The sequence below is a fragment of the Syngnathoides biaculeatus genome, chromosome 20, assembly GCF_019802595.1.
Source record: "Syngnathoides biaculeatus isolate LvHL_M chromosome 20, ASM1980259v1, whole genome shotgun sequence".
In the NCBI taxonomy this organism is placed as follows: domain Eukaryota; kingdom Metazoa; phylum Chordata; class Actinopteri; order Syngnathiformes; family Syngnathidae; genus Syngnathoides; species Syngnathoides biaculeatus.
The window spans coordinates 6,383,397-6,405,085 of NC_084659.1; the positions used below are offsets into that span (position 1 = coordinate 6,383,397).

At 43.2% G+C, this 21,689-nt stretch overlaps 2 protein-coding genes across 15 annotated transcripts in view; one reads left to right on the forward strand and one right to left on the reverse strand.

Annotated features, from left to right (window-relative positions):
- The window catches only part of LOC133493174 (troponin T, slow skeletal muscle-like), a 75,729-nt gene that overhangs the window by 27,136 nt on the left and 26,904 nt on the right, over positions 1-21,689 (reverse strand). For 2 of the 13 annotated variants that reach the window (XM_061806186.1, XM_061806178.1), the window contains exons 3-5: positions 12,559-12,763; positions 10,953-11,112; positions 10,434-10,490 (exon numbers count right to left, since the gene is read on the reverse strand). The exons of 9 other annotated variants lie outside the window; for them this stretch is intronic. The gene's annotated coding sequence lies outside the window, so the exon portion shown is untranslated. The remainder of the gene's footprint in view (positions 1-10,433; positions 10,491-10,952; positions 11,113-12,558; positions 12,764-21,689) is intronic. 2 more of the 13 variants (XM_061806180.1, XM_061806181.1) reach the window with 2 other exon arrangements.
- On the forward strand, positions 13,808-21,536 carry syt10 (synaptotagmin X). 2 transcript variants are annotated; one of them, XM_061806210.1, is made up of 7 exons: positions 13,808-14,021; positions 17,058-17,460; positions 18,461-19,022; positions 19,668-19,788; positions 20,466-20,637; positions 20,725-20,854; positions 21,465-21,536. In XM_061806210.1, the coding sequence occupies exons 1-7, from the start codon at positions 13,808-13,810 to the stop codon at positions 21,534-21,536; spliced, it is 1,674 nt and encodes a 557-aa protein (XP_061662194.1). The 2 variants fall into 2 exon arrangements, with proteins under 2 accessions (XP_061662194.1, XP_061662195.1); XM_061806211.1 differs by lacking the exon at positions 21,465-21,536 and adding an exon at positions 21,432-21,464.

Below are 21,689 nucleotides of genomic sequence, written 5' to 3' on the forward strand. Positions count from 1 at the left end.
GAATAATAGCCAAAAATTCTACGTAGAGTTTATGACTACATAAGTTTAGTCGGACTCTGATCCTGAAAGTACGGCATTGGACGGACAAACAAATTTGCACCGCACGGTGTGCACGGCTTTTTTAGCAATTTAGCGAGCCTGCTCTCGTGCGGGTGATTCGGCTTCGTTACAACTCTTGCCGTTCTAACCTTTAAGATGCAACGCCATGCTTGCTTCCCTCCCAGTTAGCTTACTGTGCCTCCTGCAGACGTAAAGGTCAACAGAGTTGCCGCCCTCCAAGTGTGGCAGAGGCACGAGGCGTGAAAGGCAAACAGGTCCTTGTTCGGAAAAATCACAGCTTGTGCCTCTGAGATGCATTGTTGGTTTATGTTGAACATTTGCATGTGTTAGAAGACGCGATTTAAAACTCCAATGGAATGTGAGAAAAAGGACAGAGATATAACGAGGAACTGCTTTGTGGGGAGAAATTCAGTGAAAATGTTAAAAATTTGGGACTTTGTTGGGGTGAGGGCACATTATGTGTTGAGATTACATAAGATCCTCGCCACCGCTAGCTGCGACGGGGAGTAAACAAGACATGTCTGCAAAACAGAATTGATTTAAAGTGACAGCCGGCCAATGGGAGGGTCTGCAGATACTGTTTGGACGACCAACAAAAAGCAATCGGGATATGATCGGAATGGCCTGGAGGTTTGTGTCTCTTTATCAACTCAAGGCAGCGATTCGCAATCACAATGGTGTGAGACCTAATCCGGTGTGCCAATTTTACTGAGGTCTGAAAATTATTCTTCATTTACTAGAAATCATGTATGCAAAAAGACCCGGTTTGCGGCACTGAACACATCTGATTGGAAGCCTTATGAACTAAGAGTTCAGGTGGAAATCTGGCTGTAATTACAAGAACTGAGAAGTTCCTTTAAAAAAAAAAAAAAAAAAAAAGAGAACTTTTCAATGACAAAACAAATATGACTGTGACTGTGTGCGCGTGTATTACATATGAACACACACTGTTATTAAAAGGGACATATCTTTCTTTACACCCTAACCCTCCATTTAGTTCACAGGTCTAATTTGCGTCCCGCTTTTGGACGTCAGTAGAATGAGCATTGAGTCATGCGAGTCTGGAGAATAATGCGCCGCTCGTTTCCGCTTCACCACAATATAGTCCATTATCTTGAAAAAGACGGCGTGCTTCCCGCCTCTTTCCCACATTGCCAGCAGTATCATGTATTCTATCATGGGCGCGGAATCATCCATCCAAGAGAGTAATGTATGCAGACCGCTGAGTGGGGTGCCGCGGAGCATGCTCACAGTGCTGCAGTTCATTTCTCATTTGGTGGTTCTGCTTCATTTCTGCCAAATCTTTGAACATTAATTCGGAGCCGCCATTCGTGTCACATTGCTAGGTGGCGATACCAAAAACACGTCATTAAAACGTTATCAGGCAGCTCCATAGGAAAATTTAGAAGAAATGTGTTTGTCAACTAGGATTTCATTCCACAGTCCGGCCTTTATTTGGTAAGTCATGCTAGGTGGCACTTAGATTTTAAGGTCCCAAAAATATGAATGTAGCTTGTGTTGACTGTTCACTGAAACCAAACATAGTAGCCCAAAGTCAGAGAAGCTTTGTTACAAGTTGTGTCAACCTCTGATTGGCTTTTCGATGTTATGTCACAACGCTACATGGTTACCTGCTAGCATTACTCAGTCACAATTTAAATTATTGTTAGATGTTTGAAGACGGAAAATACATTTTCTCTTTCTAATTTAGCAAGGGAATCCACGGTCACATATGGGAAAAGGATTGTAGCCTTCCTTTGCATTGCAGTACAAAAAGATTTGGTGTGTCCTCTTGATTTGATCATACCAGTTGGACTGATAAATCCGGTGCTGTGTCCTGCCAGCTTTTCTATCCATTTGTGTACCTCCCCAAATCCATCTACCGAACCAGTAATTGCACTAATCGAGTTGTCATTGGGAAATTGGTGATTCATAAGAGACGAATGAGTCCCAACATTGACCCCCAGCCGACACCCAGGCCGCCGTCAGCAAAGAGTCAAGGTTATTTTCCCTCTTTAGCACAATTGCCGTCATTTATAAACCGTTTTTAATTGCTAGTGAAGTAGCTTTGGAGATTATAAATTGGTATTATGTGATTGAGGTCAAATGTTAATTGCATGCATGGAAGTATATAAGTCATAAAGTACACAGTAGGTGGACTGTGCACACATGATGAGCCACATTATGATGTACAAAATTAAGCAGGAGTCTAATCCCCGCCCCCAAAAAAACGTATCTTGTCTGGATGTCTCTGATGTCTAGAAAAGGGCTGAACTTTAAAGGTGTCTGAGCAATGACATTATATATTTTTAGTCCAATCAAGAGGGCGATGATATTTCCCCATGATTCACCCTTCTCCTACATTTTATAAGCTTGACACCAAAATGCTCAGCGTCACAAATTTCAAAGAAGTAGGAGTGGGTGAAATAACGATTCATCAATGCATTGCGATTTTTCACCCTGCAGTTGACTATTAATTCAGCAAATCCTCTGGATCGATTCAAGCATTGGTTCATATGACTGGGGCAAGGACGGTTTGGCAAAATGTGACCCATAAGGTAGTACTGATGTCACAAATGTGCAGTGCAAGAGAAGGACCGGCGGGAAAAGCCTAAGTGAGTTGGGACTCCAAAGAGACCTAATTACCCACTCCCAGGCGGACTGTGTTACTTGACGGGCAACCTTTTAACTCGGGGAAAAACAAGCGAAGGAAGCTATTTTGGACTGGATGTTACAGCAAGTCCACCACACAGATTTTCCTGGTAATGGCGCTTTCACACCTGGGGTTCACTTTCTCCGGTTTGAATTTATTGATGGGTTTCTGAAAAATGTCAGTTTGACCTCAGATTGGTGTTCACAGTGTGGAGGTCAAGACCGCCTCTTGCATGACATCTTGAACCTGTTGACTGTGAGCACCAGAGTTAGTTGGCTTTGTTTACAGCCGTCCAAATGAACTGCACAAAGAACGAGAGTCAAACTAAAAAAGTGTTTGCCCATCTATAATGAACTAAGGGACACATTTTACATTACAAAAATCTTACAGCATGATACCAAAAATCCTGACATAATGAGTATCTGTCCAATTAAAGACCCAGATAATATTCTGTTGTATGAATGGCAACGTGTGGATACACAGGATAATTGTACCATCTGCCATCTACTGGAAGCGCATTGTTCTTCCTGTCACAGCGTCCTGTGGGCGTAAATAGCTGAACAAAAAGAAATTATTTGTCCGAAATCATTTTCCGCAGCAGAGTGGCTGAAATTCAATGGACTAAATGGTGCTATTTTGAAAACCCCCACAGGCATACTGCTCTTTAACCAATAGTCTGGTGACCCATCTGGGGTGCTGACTGCCCTCCACCTCTAGTCATCTGTCCTGTAATCAAATGAAATCCAATCAAATCAAGCTCATGTGAAACAAAACCTTTAAAGAACTTAGCAAGTTATCTTGGGAAAAGCCTCCTGAAAACTCTGTGGTCCAACCCGACAAGGTCTGACCTTTGCATTATCAGCTGTGTTTCCGTGGATGCCAAGGCTTTCGTGTTCATGGATGCAAGACAAACAATAACTAGTTACAAACTTGACCTTTTTCCGTGCCATCCACAAACAAATACGTACATACTCTGGCTCATGTTGTATCTGTATTACATTTGCATTGTAACAAACTGTGGCACTGGTTTGTTTGACTCCCTAAACATTCGGCCATTTTGATAGCCTTGATGTCAAAGTTGCGCAATAGTCTACACTAGGGGTGACCAGACTTTTTTACCCCGAGATCTACTTTCCAAGCAGCCATTACTTTGTCATTGTGTATCTCCTGAAAATGTTTATATTCATCATACATTGTCGTAATTTAATTTTCAATCTGTTCGCGATTAGCAATTTCCTGGAAGTCATATTAGCTCAGCCCTTGTACTACATAAGCAAGGCCGGTCCAGCGTTATTACGGAGCCATAAAGAAGTTGATCCGGGAGCAGTTGCCATGGCAACAACAGACATTCTCCAGATTACAGGCCACATGATTTCGTAAAATGCTATTTGAGAGGTGGAATACACAGAGAAGATTTGATAACAGCATGTTGAGATGGCAAAAGAAGGGTTTAATCACTCATTTAAACCGATTTATACGACAAACATGAGGAAACAAATATGGTTTCTAATCATTGCAATTGTGAAACGGAAAGAAATGAAGTATTTCCGAACACACAGGGCCAGTAGATTAATCAATTTTAGGGATTAATGGATTTTTCATGATTTTGAACCCTCATTTTAAAAAAAACAAAAAAACAAAACAAAACATTTTATCACTTCAATTTGGCAGGCTTAATCAAAACACTTCTCTGGTGTGTCTAATTTAAAAGACATTTACATTTACTTTAGAGGAACTTAATGTGTTTCAAAAAAGGTTGCAGAAAGGAGGACAATATAAAACGGTGAGTTTTTATGACAAAACATTGCCTGGGTGACCCCAAATTTAAACGGTAGTGCGCGTTTTAAGAAAAAGCACACTTTGTCATGTCAAGAGGAAGTGCTTATTTTCCCATTATCCGCAATGAAAAAAAAATACCTATTACTTCTGACAGTTGATGCAAGTTACATTTGAAAAAAAAAACCAAGCTGTTTGCTTGGTATCCATCCATTTTCTTATCCGCTTATCTTCTCAAGGGTTGTTGGAGTGCTGTAGCCTAACCCAGCTATCATTGGGCACTCACAATCACACTGACTGGGCAGTTTCACGTCTCCAATTAATGTTGCAGATTTTTGGGATGTGGCAGGAAAGCGGAGTACCAGTATTGAACCCGGGGTCCTCAGAACTGCAAGGTCAACGCTTTACAGCTGTGCTAACATGCTGCCGCCTGTTTGCTTGGTATGAAAAGAAATTTAACAAAACCTTGTTTTGAATGATGTCATTGTCAAGGCCATCGCGCCCCTCTCTAGTTGCTTGTAAAAGTTGCAGGTCTCTGCCACCTCTTCCGCTCCTCAAGTGTTCAACGTATGTAATCCCCAACGAGAGTCTCCTGTTTTGGAGAACCCAGTAACGTGATCGCACTCAATATGAACATAATTGCAATAGTGACGCCTCTCTCTCAGTCAGTGAACAGTGACGAGGCTCAACTGATTGCTTTTGCGGGGGCAGGATATCGCCTAAGCCAGTTAGGGGGGAATTATCTGTCGGCTAATTGAATGAGCGGAATCATGATTAAAGCACTCATTGACGCCTCCGTGGCATCCATCACAAAAGTGGTCAATGTTTGCGGCCTTCACAAAAACATCTGAGGAAGTCGACAAAGTTAAGACTGGGTGAGGGCAAGCAAGAAACTTGTTGATTTGGAACGGTATCTGGCACAGATCCTCCGCTACCGCAATTTCCCCTGTACATCCAGTCTCTATTGGACATAAACTCTCTAAGCGTTGTTTCTACAGCCAATCAAGAATGTTTGTCTCAAAACAAGATCCATATTGAATGATGCTTCTGGCAATTTTGTGATTTAAAAAAAAAATAAAAATAAATAAATTAATTAAAAAAAGAAGCAGTTTCTGAGTCCAATCTAAGACAAAATAGCCAAAGTTGTTCAAAGTTTGAATTCAAAGATGCAAGACAATTCACAGATTTTCAGTGTTTCGGGCGAATATCCTTACGATTTTGAGTGATACTTCACGGTAGCTTTGAAGTCAAAATCAAGAGCCATATTTATTTAGTCATATCTGAAAAGATCCAATTAGATTACTAGTTATGGTGAATTCATCAGTGCCTGTTACTGGAACACTTACGGCCGTGTTTTCATTGGTCGTTAAATCACTATGCTCACCAGACTACCGTCCTCCACACTTCTGTTACACTGTTGATTAAACCTCATAAAATTTGTTGAATACAAAAGTCGACAATATTGCTTTGCAACTGAACAACCACAAATCCAATTCCTGTTTTCAGTCGCTCCTTCAGAACACTTCTGGTTTCCAACTTTGACCAAAGTCATTCAGAACGCGAAGCCATTTTCCTGTCAATTTGACTCCCTGCCGTCTTCACTTGTCATGGCCCGCCTTACTTCTGATAACTGCCATTATTCATTCCTCCCACACCTCTGGTTCTGTTATGTCTTCTCGCAAGTCTGCCGGAGAACCACATCTACTCAAAAAACCTGGCTAAGACCCCGACATCAATAGAGACAGCCCTCCTAAAAATCACAATGGAGACTTCAATACGGGCTTTTACACTGTTTGCCACACCATTCCCTTCACCAGACCTACAGTATTCAAAAGAAAACATTCTCATCCAATCCATCTGCCCTCTCCTCTGGAGTTCCCCAAGATTCAGTCCTTGCTCCAATTTAGTTTATTACTGACCCGCTCTCACGACACCATTTATTCAGCAAATACAACAACCACTTCCTCTGTAATACAGATGACAGCCAGCACCACCTTTAATCAAAAGCCAAAACCCTTTTCACATCCTCATCACATCCATCCATCCGTCTCCAGAAAATCAAATCCTGGTGTTGCCTCAATTTTTGGCAACTTTCAGAAACAAAACTCCGGTTGTCTTCAAATCCATTCTTGCTATATATCACAGCATTACGCTGACCATTGATTAGATCTCTGCGCCTCCAAGGAAAAGAGTCTGGGTGTCAGCATGGACAGCACCTTGTCGTTTCAAACGCTCACATCAATAACTGGCACCCAATCAAACACTGTATTGAATATAAAACTCTTTTCTATCCATACAAAGCCAACCTCGTTCCTCCATCCCCTGAACTCTTCCACCTCAACAATCCCACTCGAATACTTAATATGCTTCCACCATCAGCCTAATTGTTCCTCCAGACCATCTGTCCACCAAGTGGTCCAGAGCCTTCAGTTGCTCTGCTCCTTGACTCTGACACTTTCTTTTTTTTTTTTTTTTTTTTTAGAAAATCGCATGAAGGGTCTCCGTTTTAGACAGGCTTTTTTTTTTTTTTTACTATGATTGCTGTTCTCAATTGATTTTGCTGCAATTTTATGTTTATTGCTTATAAACTGTTTTGAATTTCCTGTATTGTGACCTCTCCTAAAGGGTCCATTTGTCACGACCAGAACAAGCGATTGGTTGAACCCAAATGCACAACTCAGGAGGCGAAGAGGCAGTTTGGGATGTGGTCTTTGTTCAGACCGGTGTCTAGAACCCAACGGGCAGTCCACGGAAGCAGCAGTAATAGAATCGGCAGGCGTAAGAGGCAGGTCAGTAGGCAGGCAGCAGTTGGTACACGAGAGAGCAGGAACAGGATCAGGAAATTGCGGGAACTAGGCATGAGGCAACGATCTGGCAGAGGCCAGACCGTACGTGTCGTTCTATATAAATGGGACGTGATTACTTGAGATGAGGCGCAGGTGTGCGCCTCCGCTGATTGGAACAGGTGCGTGCCGCATCGGGGACCGGTACGGCCAGGACAGCGACCGGCAGAGCCATGACAGCATTCTCCTTGTCCATAAGTTTTCCCAAGTCTTAAGTCCAGCAAGTGTAGCTTTGAAGTTATGTCATGTCTCACATACCTGTCAGCCTCCAAAACCATCTGGCAGGGGGTGAGAACAATTTCCCATCACGCATGCCAATCAGAGCATGATACTCCACAGGTGTTATGCAACACAAACTGTAAAAAGCCGAATGGCAATTTATTTATAAGACAAAAGACACAGCCACAATGGAAAATCTTAACCAGAGATCAATATTCGTGATTGCAATGAAGATGAGAACTTTCCAGCTGTGTTTGTTTTGGTTTCTGCAGCCGATAATTGTGGCTCATCAACTTCAGCACACTAATAAAGTTGCAGCCACCCGCCAACTACAAGAGGTTCCTAAGAGAAATAAATTGCCTTCTCTTTTCCTCTTTGACCATTAAGGCGTCCATTGATTTTCGCAATGTCGCTCATTTAAAGGACAAGCTCCATTGTGCATCATCTTTTTTTTTTTTTTTTTACCCATTTCATTGTTTGTGGGGCCAATTACATTTTATAGTGGTTGCTAAAAAAGTTGGCCATCATTCACTATGGTGGACAGGTATTCAAAAGATTTTTTTTTGCCCATATGCAGTGGTTCCTTGAGTTGTTTCATTTGTTCCGTGGCCACACTAGTAACTCAAATCATTCATATCTTAAACCATATTTCCACCTTTAAAATGAATGGAAATGCCATAAAACCATTTCAGCCTGACATTGTACTCCCTCTAGTGTGCACACATTGGCCACCAGAGGCAGTATAATCCAGACAGGGACACACACACGAGAAAAAAAAGTTGCACAACTCACTCAGTAAGGTGCAGTTGTTTTTTTTTCCCCGAGAGGATGAAATACATATGTTGTATGATTATTGTAAAATTGCCATACTGTGTGTTGCTACACCATTAGTACTCAAATAGCCGTTCCTGAAAGGGTTACATCATGGAACTATCAATATTATTGGTTTGCCTGTCTATGGTGTTTTGCATCCTGCGTGAGCATTGACCTAGCAGACACTTAAAAGGCAAAGTTGTTGTGTGTGTTGAGTTCAACAGCAAACGTGAACTGGTAGTGATAATTAATCGATTGTAGCATTTACTTAAATTTTTATTTTTAAATTTTTTTTTTTTACTTTCAGCCAAACTGCTGCTCTCTTGTCAGGTGTACAAAAGACTAAATGTCTAAGTGGGACTTTGCTCACCACAATGTACAGATTTGTCAAAAAGTGATTTCTTTTAGACTTTCACCCGATTTCCGCCTCCGAGAAAATTTTACTTTTGTTTTAGACATAATTCCTGGAAATGTTTGTACTTTAATCTGTATTTAGTTTATTAACACATCATCACCAACTTCTTAAAAACCAATAAGATTAGCCCAGGTTTGTTTGCTGGTAGTTAAATTTAATCGCTCACCAACTAGCGGGGAGAGTGCCTCCGGTGCCGCCCAGGTTCTATTCAGCGGCACCTAGTTGCCATGACGACAGATTTTTCAAAGAGCAACACGGCGGCTCTGGATGCCACCGTGTTCAGAACAAAAAGTCTTGACTGACGAGCAATCAACAATTTAATCATGTTTTGGTGTCCCCGTTGAATCATGTCTTCGTTTCAAAGGAAGAAGGAGGCGGTTTGCAAAGGACAATGACTTCTTAATCAAGACTGCAGCCACACACTTATTGATCAACCAGCTCAGTAATCACGTCCCCTGTACACGTTTGGTTAGCGAGGGATCAGGAAAACATCTGCACTACAATGTCGTCTGTCGACCAGAGCGCTTATTTTGACCTAGGTAAACAATTCCAACGGACACAAGAAACTCCATGCTATAAATAGTCACGTGGATAAAACGGAAACTTTTGAGGCTCCGCTTTATAGTCTCTTTTTAGCTGCTTCATAGCCTCTTAGCTTAGTCACATTTTAAGTACTACCAAGTTGCTTTCTCGCCTCTTTTTTTAGCCCCTTTGTAGCCTCTTGGTTGCCACTTTTTTAGTTGCTTTCGCCTCTTCGCTTCTTGGTGGTTTCGAGGCATTTCTTGCCCACCTTTTTAGTACTTCTTGGTTTCATTTTGTCACTTTAGTTTCTTCTTAGCCCATTTTGTCCTATTTTGAGCCACCTTTTTGTTGCCTTTAGCAGTCTCTGAGCCACTCTGTCTCTTTCAGCTTCATTTTAAAAATCATTTTGCAGCCCCTTCTTGCTCTTTTTACTCACTTTTTAGATTATTCTAAACCCAAGTCCCTCACCTGATTTTAGAGCCATGCTTTGCACATTTCATCTCTTAGCCACTTGCATCTTTTTTGCAGCAGCGTACGACTAATACATACATACATTTGGTAAGCAATTCTTGTGAGTCCAGTCAAGCGAATACTCAACCATTGTGCTGCTAACAATGACAAAGACCCAGCTGTGCTCTGCCAGGAGAGCAGACGACGTGTTCAAACTTTTCCAAAATAATCAATTACGGCTGTCATTTTCCAAACAGCAAGCTGCCGGCCGAACATGTTGACTGTCAAAGCGGTGTGGAGGACACTTATGTTTTTTTTCTCGTACAATGCCTCCATGAAAAACGTTAGATGCTGGAACACGTTTGCACTGTATCACGTTTAGCAACTTCAATACGCACCTTTCAAGAAAAAGATTTAAAAAAAAAAAAAAAAAAAAAAATCAGCATTCTCGCTGTCATCTTCAAATTTCCTGTTGTTTTTTTGACATTGTGGCACTGCCGCAAATCAACGCTCTACCTTTTCTGATTTTAGCTCCAGAGGTACTTCAACCTCAATCTGCTCCTTAGGCACTTTTAAGTTCTTCAAAAACGCTAACAAAGTTCATTAGTGGGGACACGCTCCCGTTTGTAATCAGTGGCCTTTTCTGACAGCAGGTCGAGAAGTTATGAGTGGTATTTTTTACCATAACCATGGTAACAGGAGGTGCCGAATCTCTCGCAACAGTTCGTAATGATTACATCTGAAATGACACAGAGGCAAGAAGTAATTATAAATTTCAGAGAGGATTAGAGGAAACCCACAATAACCATTCACACGGAGGGATTAGTTTGACCTGGCTCAGGTAAATAACCAAACTTTTTTAATCAACCTTGTAAAAGGTACAAATTTTTCATTGCTTAACAGCTGATTTTCTGACAGCTGCAAGCCCAGATTCCCCCCCCCATTGCTCTCACTCCTCTTCTCAGCAGAAGAATTAACGCCAGGGGTGCTCACTCGGCCAGACACAGAACAACCACCCGTGTGTACTGTCGTCAAGGAGACAGACTGTTTTGATTCACCTGCGTGGCTCGAATCAGGAGATTTCAGGTCAGGATTTGAGCTTACACACTCCCAAAGGGGTAAAGAGCAAGTAAGGGATAAGTGATGAAAATTATCCAAAATAAATGAACAAATAAATAAATCACAACAAATGAGTTCTTACAATCCATAAACATGCTTGATTAGCGTGGGATCCAATGGGTTATTGACTTGACTTTAGCTATCCAATTTGCAGCAACCCTTGATTTATGTGGTTCATCTCCTAGTTGAAGGGGTAATACAGTAATCCCTTGTTTTTTGTGGTTAATTGGGACTAGAACCACCTGCGAAAAGAGAAAAAAACGCAAAGGCAAAGTTTATAAAACCATGGTGAGACCGGCCATGATGTACAGATTAGAGACGGTGGCTTTGAAGAAACAACAGGAAGCAGAACTGGAGTTAGCTGAAATGAAGATGCTGAGGTTCTCGCTTGGAGTGAACAGGTTGGATAGGATTAGAAACAAACTCATTAGAGGGACAGCTAAAGTTGGATGTTTTGGAGACAAGGTTAGAGAGAGCAGACTTAGATGGTTTGGTCATCTTCAGAGATGAGAAAGTGAGTATATTGGTAGAAGGGTGCTGAGGATGGAGCTGCCAGGCAAAAGAGAGAGAGAGAGAGGAAGACCAAAGACGCAAGGGCAAAGTTAATAAAACCGTGGTGAGGACTGCCATGATGTACAGATTAGAGACGGTGGCTCTGAAGAAAAAACAGGAAGCAGAAGTGGAGGTAGCAAAAATGAAGATGCTGAGGTTCTCGCTCGGAGTGAACAGGTTTGGATGGAATTAGAAATGGGCTCACGAGAGGGAGGGACAGCCAAAGTTGGATGTTTTGGAGACAAGGTCCGAGAGCAGACTTCGATGGTTTGGACGTGTTGAGAGGAGAGAGAGTGAGTATGTTGGTAGAAGGGTGCTGAGGATGGAGCTGTCAAGGAAGAGAGAGCAAGAGGAAGACCAAAGAAAAGGTTGATGCCTGTTGTGAGGGAGGACATGAGGACAGTGAGGTTTAGGGAGCAGGATGCACGAGATGAAAAAGATGACACGTTGTGGCGACTCCTAACGAGACGAGCCGAAAGAAAAAGAAGTTTTAGTAGTAGCCCTGGTCAGTCCAGATGCTTGTGGTCACATCAGACTGAATAAAGGTTAATCTTTCAACCAGTTTTTGTCCAAACCAACTAAATTCAGGTAAAAGTGTCAATTTTCAAGAAGTTAAACTCATCGGGGAAAAAATGTTATTCTGAAAAATTGTAGTGAATGTAAAGAAAAGGATGTCCTTGGACAAGGGGTGGAGAAAGCGTCCCCTACCCCCCATCCACCACTTCATGGGTGTGGGTAATGAACTCATAAGAAGGTGTAAAAGTGTAAACGGTACCGCCAGTCTGATGACATGACGGTGGCAATGATAGAACATTGGGCTTTAGGTAGGGAGCTGTAGAGTCGAGGTTATTTCATCAAGAATATTTGGATTTGGTCAACAAAACGGTGCTTGTTTTTGACTGTCCTTGTGCATGTGGAAGTGAGCAAAAATGGAAACCAGTTAGATAAGGTAAAACCATGACCATGTAAAAATATGAAAGTGCTGTCTAATGTAGCAATATACAGGAGAAAAAAAATGCTGTTGTAAATGTTTATGTTGCATAGTATTGCTTTCTCACTTAATACTTTACTAGGTAGACGTGTACCATCTAATCCCGTGATTCTAATTTCACTTCATTAGTATACTAATTACTTACGAGAATAAATCTTTAAACCCATGATGGCAACTGGTTGGCACATCTTCATCACAGTTCCAAAGACACCGGTTCAAATAGTGTGTGGAGTTAGCATGTTCTCGCATGCCTGCATGGGTTTTCTCTGGGTACTCCGGTTTTCTCCCACATTCCAAAACGACGTCGACAGCATCCCGCCCAAAGACAGTTGGTATAGGCTCAGGCACGCCTGCAACCCGAGTGAGGATAAATGGTTGGAAATGTTTTTTTTGCTTTTTTAATATCGATCGAGACATTTTGTGACAGGAAGAACACTTATCGAGCAAAAGGTCATAAAATGAGGTTGAGCTAAACCCAATAGAAAATATTTGGAGGGTGCTGAAACTCCGTGTTTCTCAGTGACACCCCAGAAACCTGTCTGGTCCAGAGAAGATCTGTGTGGAGGAATGGGCCAAAAATCCCTACTGCAGTCTGTGCAAACCTGGTGAACAACTACACGAAACATTTTACCTCTGTCATTGCAAACAAAGGCTACTGTACCAAATATTAGCATTGCTTTTCTCAGGTGTTCAAATACTTATTTGCAGCCTTATCACACAAATACATCGTTAAAAAAAATCATACATTGTGATTTCTGGATTTTTCTTTTTAAGAGTATCTCTCTCACAGTGGACATGCACCTACGATGAAAATTTCAGACTCCTCCATGATTTCTATGTGGGAGAACGTGGAATATAGCAGGGTGGTCAAATACTTATTTTCTTCATGGTAAGTTATGCGCACACTAAGATTGGGAAATACTCATCTGAGAGCCGGTGCGAAATTCTGCTAGTACAAAATATGAATAATGGTCAGTTTTCAATTTCAAAGTTGCAGTCATCTACAGAATGAAAATGAGAGAGGTCCGTCATGTTTGCCCATGTTGCTCATATGAGAAGGAGAAAATATTATGAGAAACCCCCTCCCTGCTTCAGTAGAATCTCTTATGTAAATCTGCTCTAATAATTAAGATCACATCTCTCTGTGCTACAGGTGGTGCATCCTCTGGGAGGAGGGATGTTCCACAGGAAGGTGGGGGATGTACTCTCTTCGCGCAACAGGTCCATCTCACGATCTCGTACTCAACAAGGACGCGCATGGAGGCTGCCTGCGCTGCGCGCCGCCTGTTGCACTCGCTCCCATCACCATCATCACCGCTGCTGCTGTGAGCGTGGATGCCAACGCAGCCACCACCCGCTTTTGCTGCCAGGCTGCCCTGTGACCGGCGTGCCAGATGAACCCTCGCCGCCCTGGCTCCTCGTCCTCTTCCGGCATGCAATGGCTTAACCGGAGAGACATGAGTGTCCGGAGCAGGGACGGTGTCACATTGTGCCAGAGGGCTCTGCAGATTATCACGGACCTTTGCCTCACCGGACACGTGGACCAGGAGAAATGCTCAGATATTTTCCCGTTGGAGAGCAGCAACATACCAGGTAAAGGACATGCAGGTAAATGCCACTAAAGTCATTCCCCTTTTTTCTACAAACTTCTCTGTATTTACTGTACACGGATGAAACAATTGGGGATATTCCCCCCTATTCATCTATCACATGTTCATGGTCATCCTAGTCAAGCTGGGGACATTCTAAATGGAATTCTTCAGATCCCATTCCTCATCAATCGCAGTATTAATAATGCAGATTAATACCAATCGATTTTGTTTGTCCTCTGCAGCTTATACCAGTTAATTTAGGGGATGAGAAGTGGGAAACGCTCTGGGCTGTTCACAAGTCAATATCAGGACTCATGTAAAACAACCGTTCAAACTCACACGCATGGACAATTTAGTATTCAATAAAGTAAATGTTCATTTATTTGGGAACCTGAGTGGAAGTCAGGGCATCTGCAGAAAAGCCACACAAATGCAGAAAGAAAAGTGTAGATTCGAACGCCGAACCTCAGAATTGCGAGGCCAAACCTGTCACAGCCAACAGCTCATATACTGTGGTGCCCACAAAATAATAAATCTCAATTAAACTTCCGTCTGTTGTGCGGCCTTCCGGAAAGAGGTGAGACAGGCTCTCGATGGACAACCGAAGCTCCCGGAAGACTGGACGACGACAGCCAAGGTGATCAGAGAGACAGGCAGGAGAGTACTTGGGGTGTCATCTGGTAGGAAAGGGGAGAAGGAGACTTGGTGGTGGAACCCCATAATACAGGGAGTCATACAAGGAAAGAGATTAGCGAAGAAGAAGTGGGATACTGAGAGGACTGAGGAGAGCCGAAAGGAGTACATCGAGATGCGACGTAGGGCAAAGGTAGAGGTGGCAAAGGCTAAACAAGAGGCATATGAAGACATGTACACCAGGTTGGACACGAAAGAAGGAGAAAAGGATCTCTACAGGTTGGCCAGACAGAGGGATAGAGATGGGAAGGATGTGCAGAAGGTTAGGGTGATTAAGGATAGAGATGGAAATGTGTTGACTGGTGCCGGTAGTGTGCTAAATAGATGGAAAGAATACTTTGAGAAGTTGATGAATGAAGAAAATGAGAGAGAAGGAAGAGTTGAAGAGGCAAGAGTGAAGGACCAGGAAGTGGAAATGATTACTAAGGGGGAAGTCAGAAAGGCATTACAAAGGATGAAAAATGGGAAGGCAGTTGGTCCTGATGACATACCGGTAGAGGTATGGAAGCAATTTGGAGAGATGGCTGTGGAGTTTTTGACCAACTTATTCAACAGAATACTAGCGGGCGAAAAGATGCCTGAAGAATGGAGGAAAAGTGTTCTAGTTCCCATTTTTAAGAACAAAGGGGATGTTCAGAGCTGTGGGAACTATAGAGGAATAAAGTTGATGAGCCACACAATGAAGTTATGGGAAAGAGTAGTGGAGGCTAGACTCAGGACAGAAGTAAGTATCTGCGAGCAACAGTATGGTTTCATGCCTAGAAAGAGTACCACAGATGCATTATTTGCCTTGAGGATGCTCGTGGAAAAGTACAGAGAAGGTCAGAAGGAGCTACATTGTGTCTTTGTGGATCTAGAGAAAGCCTATGACAGAGTACCAAGAGAGGAACTGTGGTACTGCATGCGTAAGTCTGGTGTGGCAGAGAAGTATGTTAAAATAGTACAGGACATGTATGATGGCAGCAGAACAATGGTGAGGTGTGCCTTAGGTGTGACAGAGGAATTTAAGGTGGAGGTGGGACTGCATCAGGGATCAGCTCTGAGCCCCTTCCTGTTTGCAGTGGTAATGGATAGGCTGACAGATGAGGTTAGACTGGAATCCCCTTGGACCATGATGTTCGCAGATGATATTGTGATATGCAGTGAAAGCAGGGAGCATGCAGAGGAACAATTGGAAAGATGGAGACATGCACTGGAAAGGAGAGGAATGAAGATTAGCCGAAGTAAAACAGAATATATGTGCGTGAATGAGAAAAGTAGAGGGGGAAGAGTGAGGCTACAGGGAGAAGAGATAGCGAGGGTGGATGACTTCAAATACTTGGGGTCAACAATACAGAGCAATGGAGAGTGTGGTCAGGAAGTGAAGAAACGGGTCCAAGCAGGTTGGAAGAACTGGCGAAAGGTGTCTGGTGTGTTATGTGACAGAAGAGTCTCGGCTAGGATGAAGGGCAAAGTTTACAAAACAGTGGTGAGGCCGGCCATGATGTAGGGATTATAGACAGTGGCACTGAAGAAACAACAGGAAGCTGAACTGGAGGTGGCAGAAATGAAGATGTTGAGGTTCTCGCTCGGAGTGACCAGGTTGGATAGGATTAGAAATGAGCTCATTAGAGGGACAGCCAAAGCTGGATGTTTTGGAGACAAGATTCGAGAGAGCAGACTTCGATGGTTTGGACATCTTCAGAGGCGAGAGAGTGAGTATATTGGTAGAAGGATGCTGAGGATGGCGCTCCCAGGCAAAAGAGCGAGAGGAAGACCAAAGAGAAGGTTTATGGATGTGGTGAGGGAAGACATGAGGGCAGTTGGGGTGTTAAGAGAGGAAGATGCAGGAGATAGGCTAAGATGGCAAAAGATGACACGCTGTGGCGACCCCTAACGGGACAAGCCGAAAGGAAAAGAAGAAGAATTAAACTTCCGTCTGCTGCAGCAAGTCACAAAACCTAGTAGGAACAGGTGGAAAAAAACCAAAGGAGCAAAACAGGTTCTTCTGGGCATGTTCGGCTTCAACTGTTGCTATTAAACAATATATTTTGGTTTAAGAACAACTTGGTGGCTCTCATAGGATCATCCCGATACTATATGCACTGTAAAAGCTGTTTGCCACCAGTCTGTGAGATGCTACAGTGTGACGTTTAACATCAGAGATTCACTAGCCATGCACCTATTTTGCTGAAGGCAATTTTCACAGTGACCCACAGATTGGGGCTTACATTGCAACTTATCAAATCATCAGAAAGTGTGAAGCTTGCGGCTGTGTGAACAAATCTTTACCAGGATTCAGATTTTTTGTGTTTTTTTTGACTCCCCATCATTCTTTTTTTACTGTGTCTTATTCACATCCCAATTGTCTTCTCTGTAGACATCTCTATCAGCCTCTTAGCTGTAGTTGTGGGCTTCTGCGTCCTCGCCCTGCTGGTGGTGTCCCTATTTGTCGTTTGGAAGCTGTGCTGGCCCCTCTGGAAGAACAAGGCACTGACGGCACACGGGGGAAACGGGCTTCGCGTCGCCTTTCCAGAAGCGCCTTCCCACAACTCGCCACCCTTGCCCGATAAGGCAATGCCAGTGGTGGGAGAAGAAAAGAAGAAGCACTCACCCGAGGTGAAGGTAAACGCCCGTAGCTCAGTCAAGCTTTTGGAGGCGGCCATGAAAATCAGCCAGACGTCACCAGACATCCCAGCGGAGGTGCAGACCACCCTGAGGGACAAATTGAGCCATCAGGCCAAGATCCAGAGGCAGACCACTGAGCCGACATCGTCCTCAAGGTAGCCCCCGGTCACTCACTGATGCCAACACTGTCCAGTCAGGTCATATTGACGTGGCCAGCATCTGCGGGCCAATTTTGTTCTTGTAGCAAAGGGTCACGCTGACCTTTACATTCTCTTGTGGGAATTATGTGTCTCCGCGTTAAAAAAAAAAAAAAAAACAACAATAACACAAAAATCCTCCAGGCTCATGAGTTGTGTCATGCGGGGTTGGAAACCTACCATCAGCTGTGCGTGTGAACCCAGTTCCCATAGCAACCGCAGTAATTAAACAATCACCCTGCGCGTTGTCTTTGTTTTCCAGGATGGCATTTCAAGGCCAGCGTCCACAATTAGCATTGCTGTGGGCTGCCCAAGGAAATGATGCAGCAAGCAACTGTGTGGCCCCTCACACCATACACTCACCGCTTAGGATCACTAATTAAATACCGCTGAGCTCCCTGCGACTTGAACTCATGTCATTAATGCATAAAGAGACAAAGTATTTACTTCAAGTAAATTCCATTACTTTTAGATATTCACGCAGACAGAAATCATTGTATTTAAAATCATCTTCCTTTGTTTTGGTTGGTATTGCTGGTGGAATCTGAATCGTTTTACTAATTCAAGATGAGTTGGTCAAATTTCAGCCAATACATGTGAGAGAACATTGTTGTTATGCACGCATTACAAAGAAGGCAGGCCAGATGCTCAAAGCAAACGTGGCCGCTGTTTTTACTCCCAAGAAGTGAGCTGCTTGCAGATTCAAGGCTTTTAAGTGGTTTTATATCCAAGCACAAATCTTAATTCAACACTACTTTGAGGCTAAAACTCACGGTGCTCAATAAATTTCTTCATTGGATTTGAAACAAGTGGCAATGACCTGAGCTTGTTTTTAAGGAAGAATGATATCGAAGATTGGAGGCTGGTTTTACATTCTAATTTCACTTCATTATGGACATTAAGGAAAAGATGAGGTTACCATAGACCCAAATTACTTCACAGACAACTTTTTCCACAGGCACAATTCCTTCCGGCGCCACCTTCCACGTCAGATGAACGTCAACAGCTTCGACTTCAGCATGGACACGGTGCCTTTCCGACAGTCGTCCACGGCAAGCATCGGGAGAATTAAACCGGAACTATACAAGCAGAAGTCTGTGGACTCAGATGGCGAGCCCAGAGAACCCGTCCAGACTTGTGGAAAGATCAGCTTTTCCTTGCGTTACGACTACGAGGAGCAGGCGCTGGTGGTGAGGATTCTCAGAGGCTTCGATCTGCCTGCTAAAGACTTTACCGGGACCTCGGATCCCTATGTGAAGATCTACCTGCTGCCAGAGAGGAAAAAGAAGTTCCAGACGCGGGTCCACCGCAAAAACCTGAACCCCATGTTTGACGAGACCTTTTGCTTCCCAGTGTTGTACGACGAGCTCTCCAACCGCAAGCTGCATTTGAGCGTCTATGACTTCGACCGGTTCACCAGCCATGACATGATCGGAGAAGTCGTCGTAGACAACCTCTTTGAGCTGTCGGACCTTTCTCGTGAGGCAGTGGTGTGGAAGGACATTCACGCCGCGACTACGGTGAGTTGGCATCCACCCAGGCCAGTGAATAATAACTTTTCCCATTTTTTTACTGGAAAGTGAAGTGGTACACATAGTCTGAGAGGCAGACGTAATTGAAAGTGGGAATTGAAATGCATTATATAAATGCAATACCACCTGCGTTTTCAGAAACTCTTGGCTATTCGGCCTTAATAATACCAGCAGAGGACTAGCATGACATTCTATTATTTAAATAAGAACTAACATAAAGAGTACTTGGCCAGACACGGCAAAAATATTTTCCAAAAGACTACAATGTAATCTTTTTAGAAAATCTAATATTTTTAAGGATTAAAAAAGTCTGAATAAATAAATAGTTTGTTCTTATTTGCAATGACCAGGATATTTGGCAAATACAGTACATTATGACAAGGTCAATAATGCTTAATGTCTACAATTTCAAGTCTTGCATTTGGGTTTGCTCTTTCAAAGTCTTTTTATTTCACTAAGCTAAAACTGTAGCACATGACGACGTCAATCAAAAAGATAATGACAACAGCTTTTCTCCAACTCAAAATAGCAACGGCTCTTTGACTTAGAAAAGTTATCTATCCTGACTGTCAACCTGCTACAATCACACATTTTATAAGTATAAAATGAAAAATCATCTTTCGCACAACCCAGGAGACCGTTGACTTGGGGGAGATCATGTACTCGCTGTGCTACCTCCCCACAGCAGGGAGGATGACTCTGACGGTCATCAAATGCCGCAACCTCAAAGCAATGGACATCACAGGCTCTTCAGGTACGCCTAGCATCAGAAAGCACTCACTGAACCACAAATCCGACTCGAAAGCATGCGGCAACTTAACTGTAGCAAAAAGGAGAATGGTACAGGAAGGCGTGAGTTACCTAACTGGGAACAGGACTTAAATTGAAAAAACAATATTTACATTTTTTAAAGCTATTCTTTACTTCACTGAGTGATAAAAAAAACATCTAATCTACACGATGTAAAAGTTAAAGGAACATGGTTCTACCACTGCTAAAAGTAAGACCATTGAAGTTTTTTTTCAATGGGTTGGACAAGAAGCGACGGATATTTAGACTAGCATCATCCAAACAGTCAGTAACGTGTCGCAGTTGTTAGCCCATCTGCTTCAACGGTTCTGAGGTCTGGGGTTTGAATCTTGACTCCAGCCTTGTGTTGGGTTTGAATGAGGATTCTCCTGCTTCATCCCACCTTCCAAAAACATGCGTGTGAAATTCATTGAAGACTAAAGTGTACAGAGGAATGAATGTGAGTGTAAATGTGTCCTCTGATAAGCTGACAGCCAGTCCAAGGTGTACCCCAAAGGCAGCTGGGACAGGCTCCAGTTTACCCATGGCTCTAAGAAATGGGAATATAGAAAATGGATTGATAGATGGTTATCTGAAAAAAACCTGTGTGATCAAAAACATTGTGACCACATTGTCTTCCAGATCCATACGTCAAAGTCCACTTGATATGTGATGGACGGAGGCTTAAGAAGCGGAAAACTACCACCAAAAAGAGCACGCTCAATCCTGTGTACAACGAGGCCATCATTTTTGACATTCCCCCAGAAAATGTGGAACAGGTCAGCCTGTCTGTCATGGTGATGGATTACGACCGGTGAGCATATTTCCATAAAATCCAGATGTTAAAATGCAAGTCTCTGGCTATTGCTAAAAAAATCGGGTGACTCAATCTCACTGACAGGGTTGGACACAACGAAGTAATCGGAGTCTGTCGCACCGGTCCAGATGCGGAAGGCCTGGGACGGGATCATTGGAACGAAATGTTAGCTTACCCGCGGAAGCCCATCACCCACTGGCATGCCCTGGGAGAGGTAGGCTTTCTTTTCTTTTGAAAAAGGCTATTTACAACAGGTGGCACGGTGGGGCAGCTCTAGAGCGTTAGCCTCACAGTTCGGAAGACCGTGGCCTCCCTATGTGGAGTTTGCATGTTCTCCCCGTGCCAGCATGGATTTTCTCCGGGCACTGCGGTTTCCTCCCATCTCCCAAAACATGCATTAACTGGAGACTCTAAATTGCCTGTAGGTGTGATTGTGAGTGCGACTGATTGTCACCATGAGCCTTGCGATTAACTCGCAACCAATTTAGGGTGTATCCTGCCTCGTGCCCAATGACAGCTCCCGTAACCCTCGTCAGGTTAAGCGGCTCAGAAAATGAATGGATGGATATTTACAAGGGTGCACAATTGATGCCCTTTGGAGCCCCCAAACATTGACAAATGTGGCACTTCTTATAAAAACCCTGGATTTACGACATAAAAGCTTTCAGAATGAGTGCGGTACATGGAATTTATTTGGAGAATAAAACAAACGACAATTATCCAGCTATGGATTTTTCTCTCTACCTTTCTGTTAATTTTCTGCTGCAGCTCGCATAGTCAGAAAACAAAAGTCAATGCACTTTTGTTGTTTTTGTTTCATCTAGTGGCCTGGAAAGGGGGCAAGCTTCGAGAGTCAAGCGTCGTGTCAGTCACCAAAACCGCCGCAGACACCGTGACATAAGAGTAAAGAGAATACATAAAGTTGATAGCAGGTTGTATGCACATGAATTGATCTTGTAAAGGTACTTTTCAACTTTCCGGCTGTCACTTTAGCAAACCATCGTTGAAAGATCCCATCCTGATTTTTATAGACACTTTTTATTCCCGCT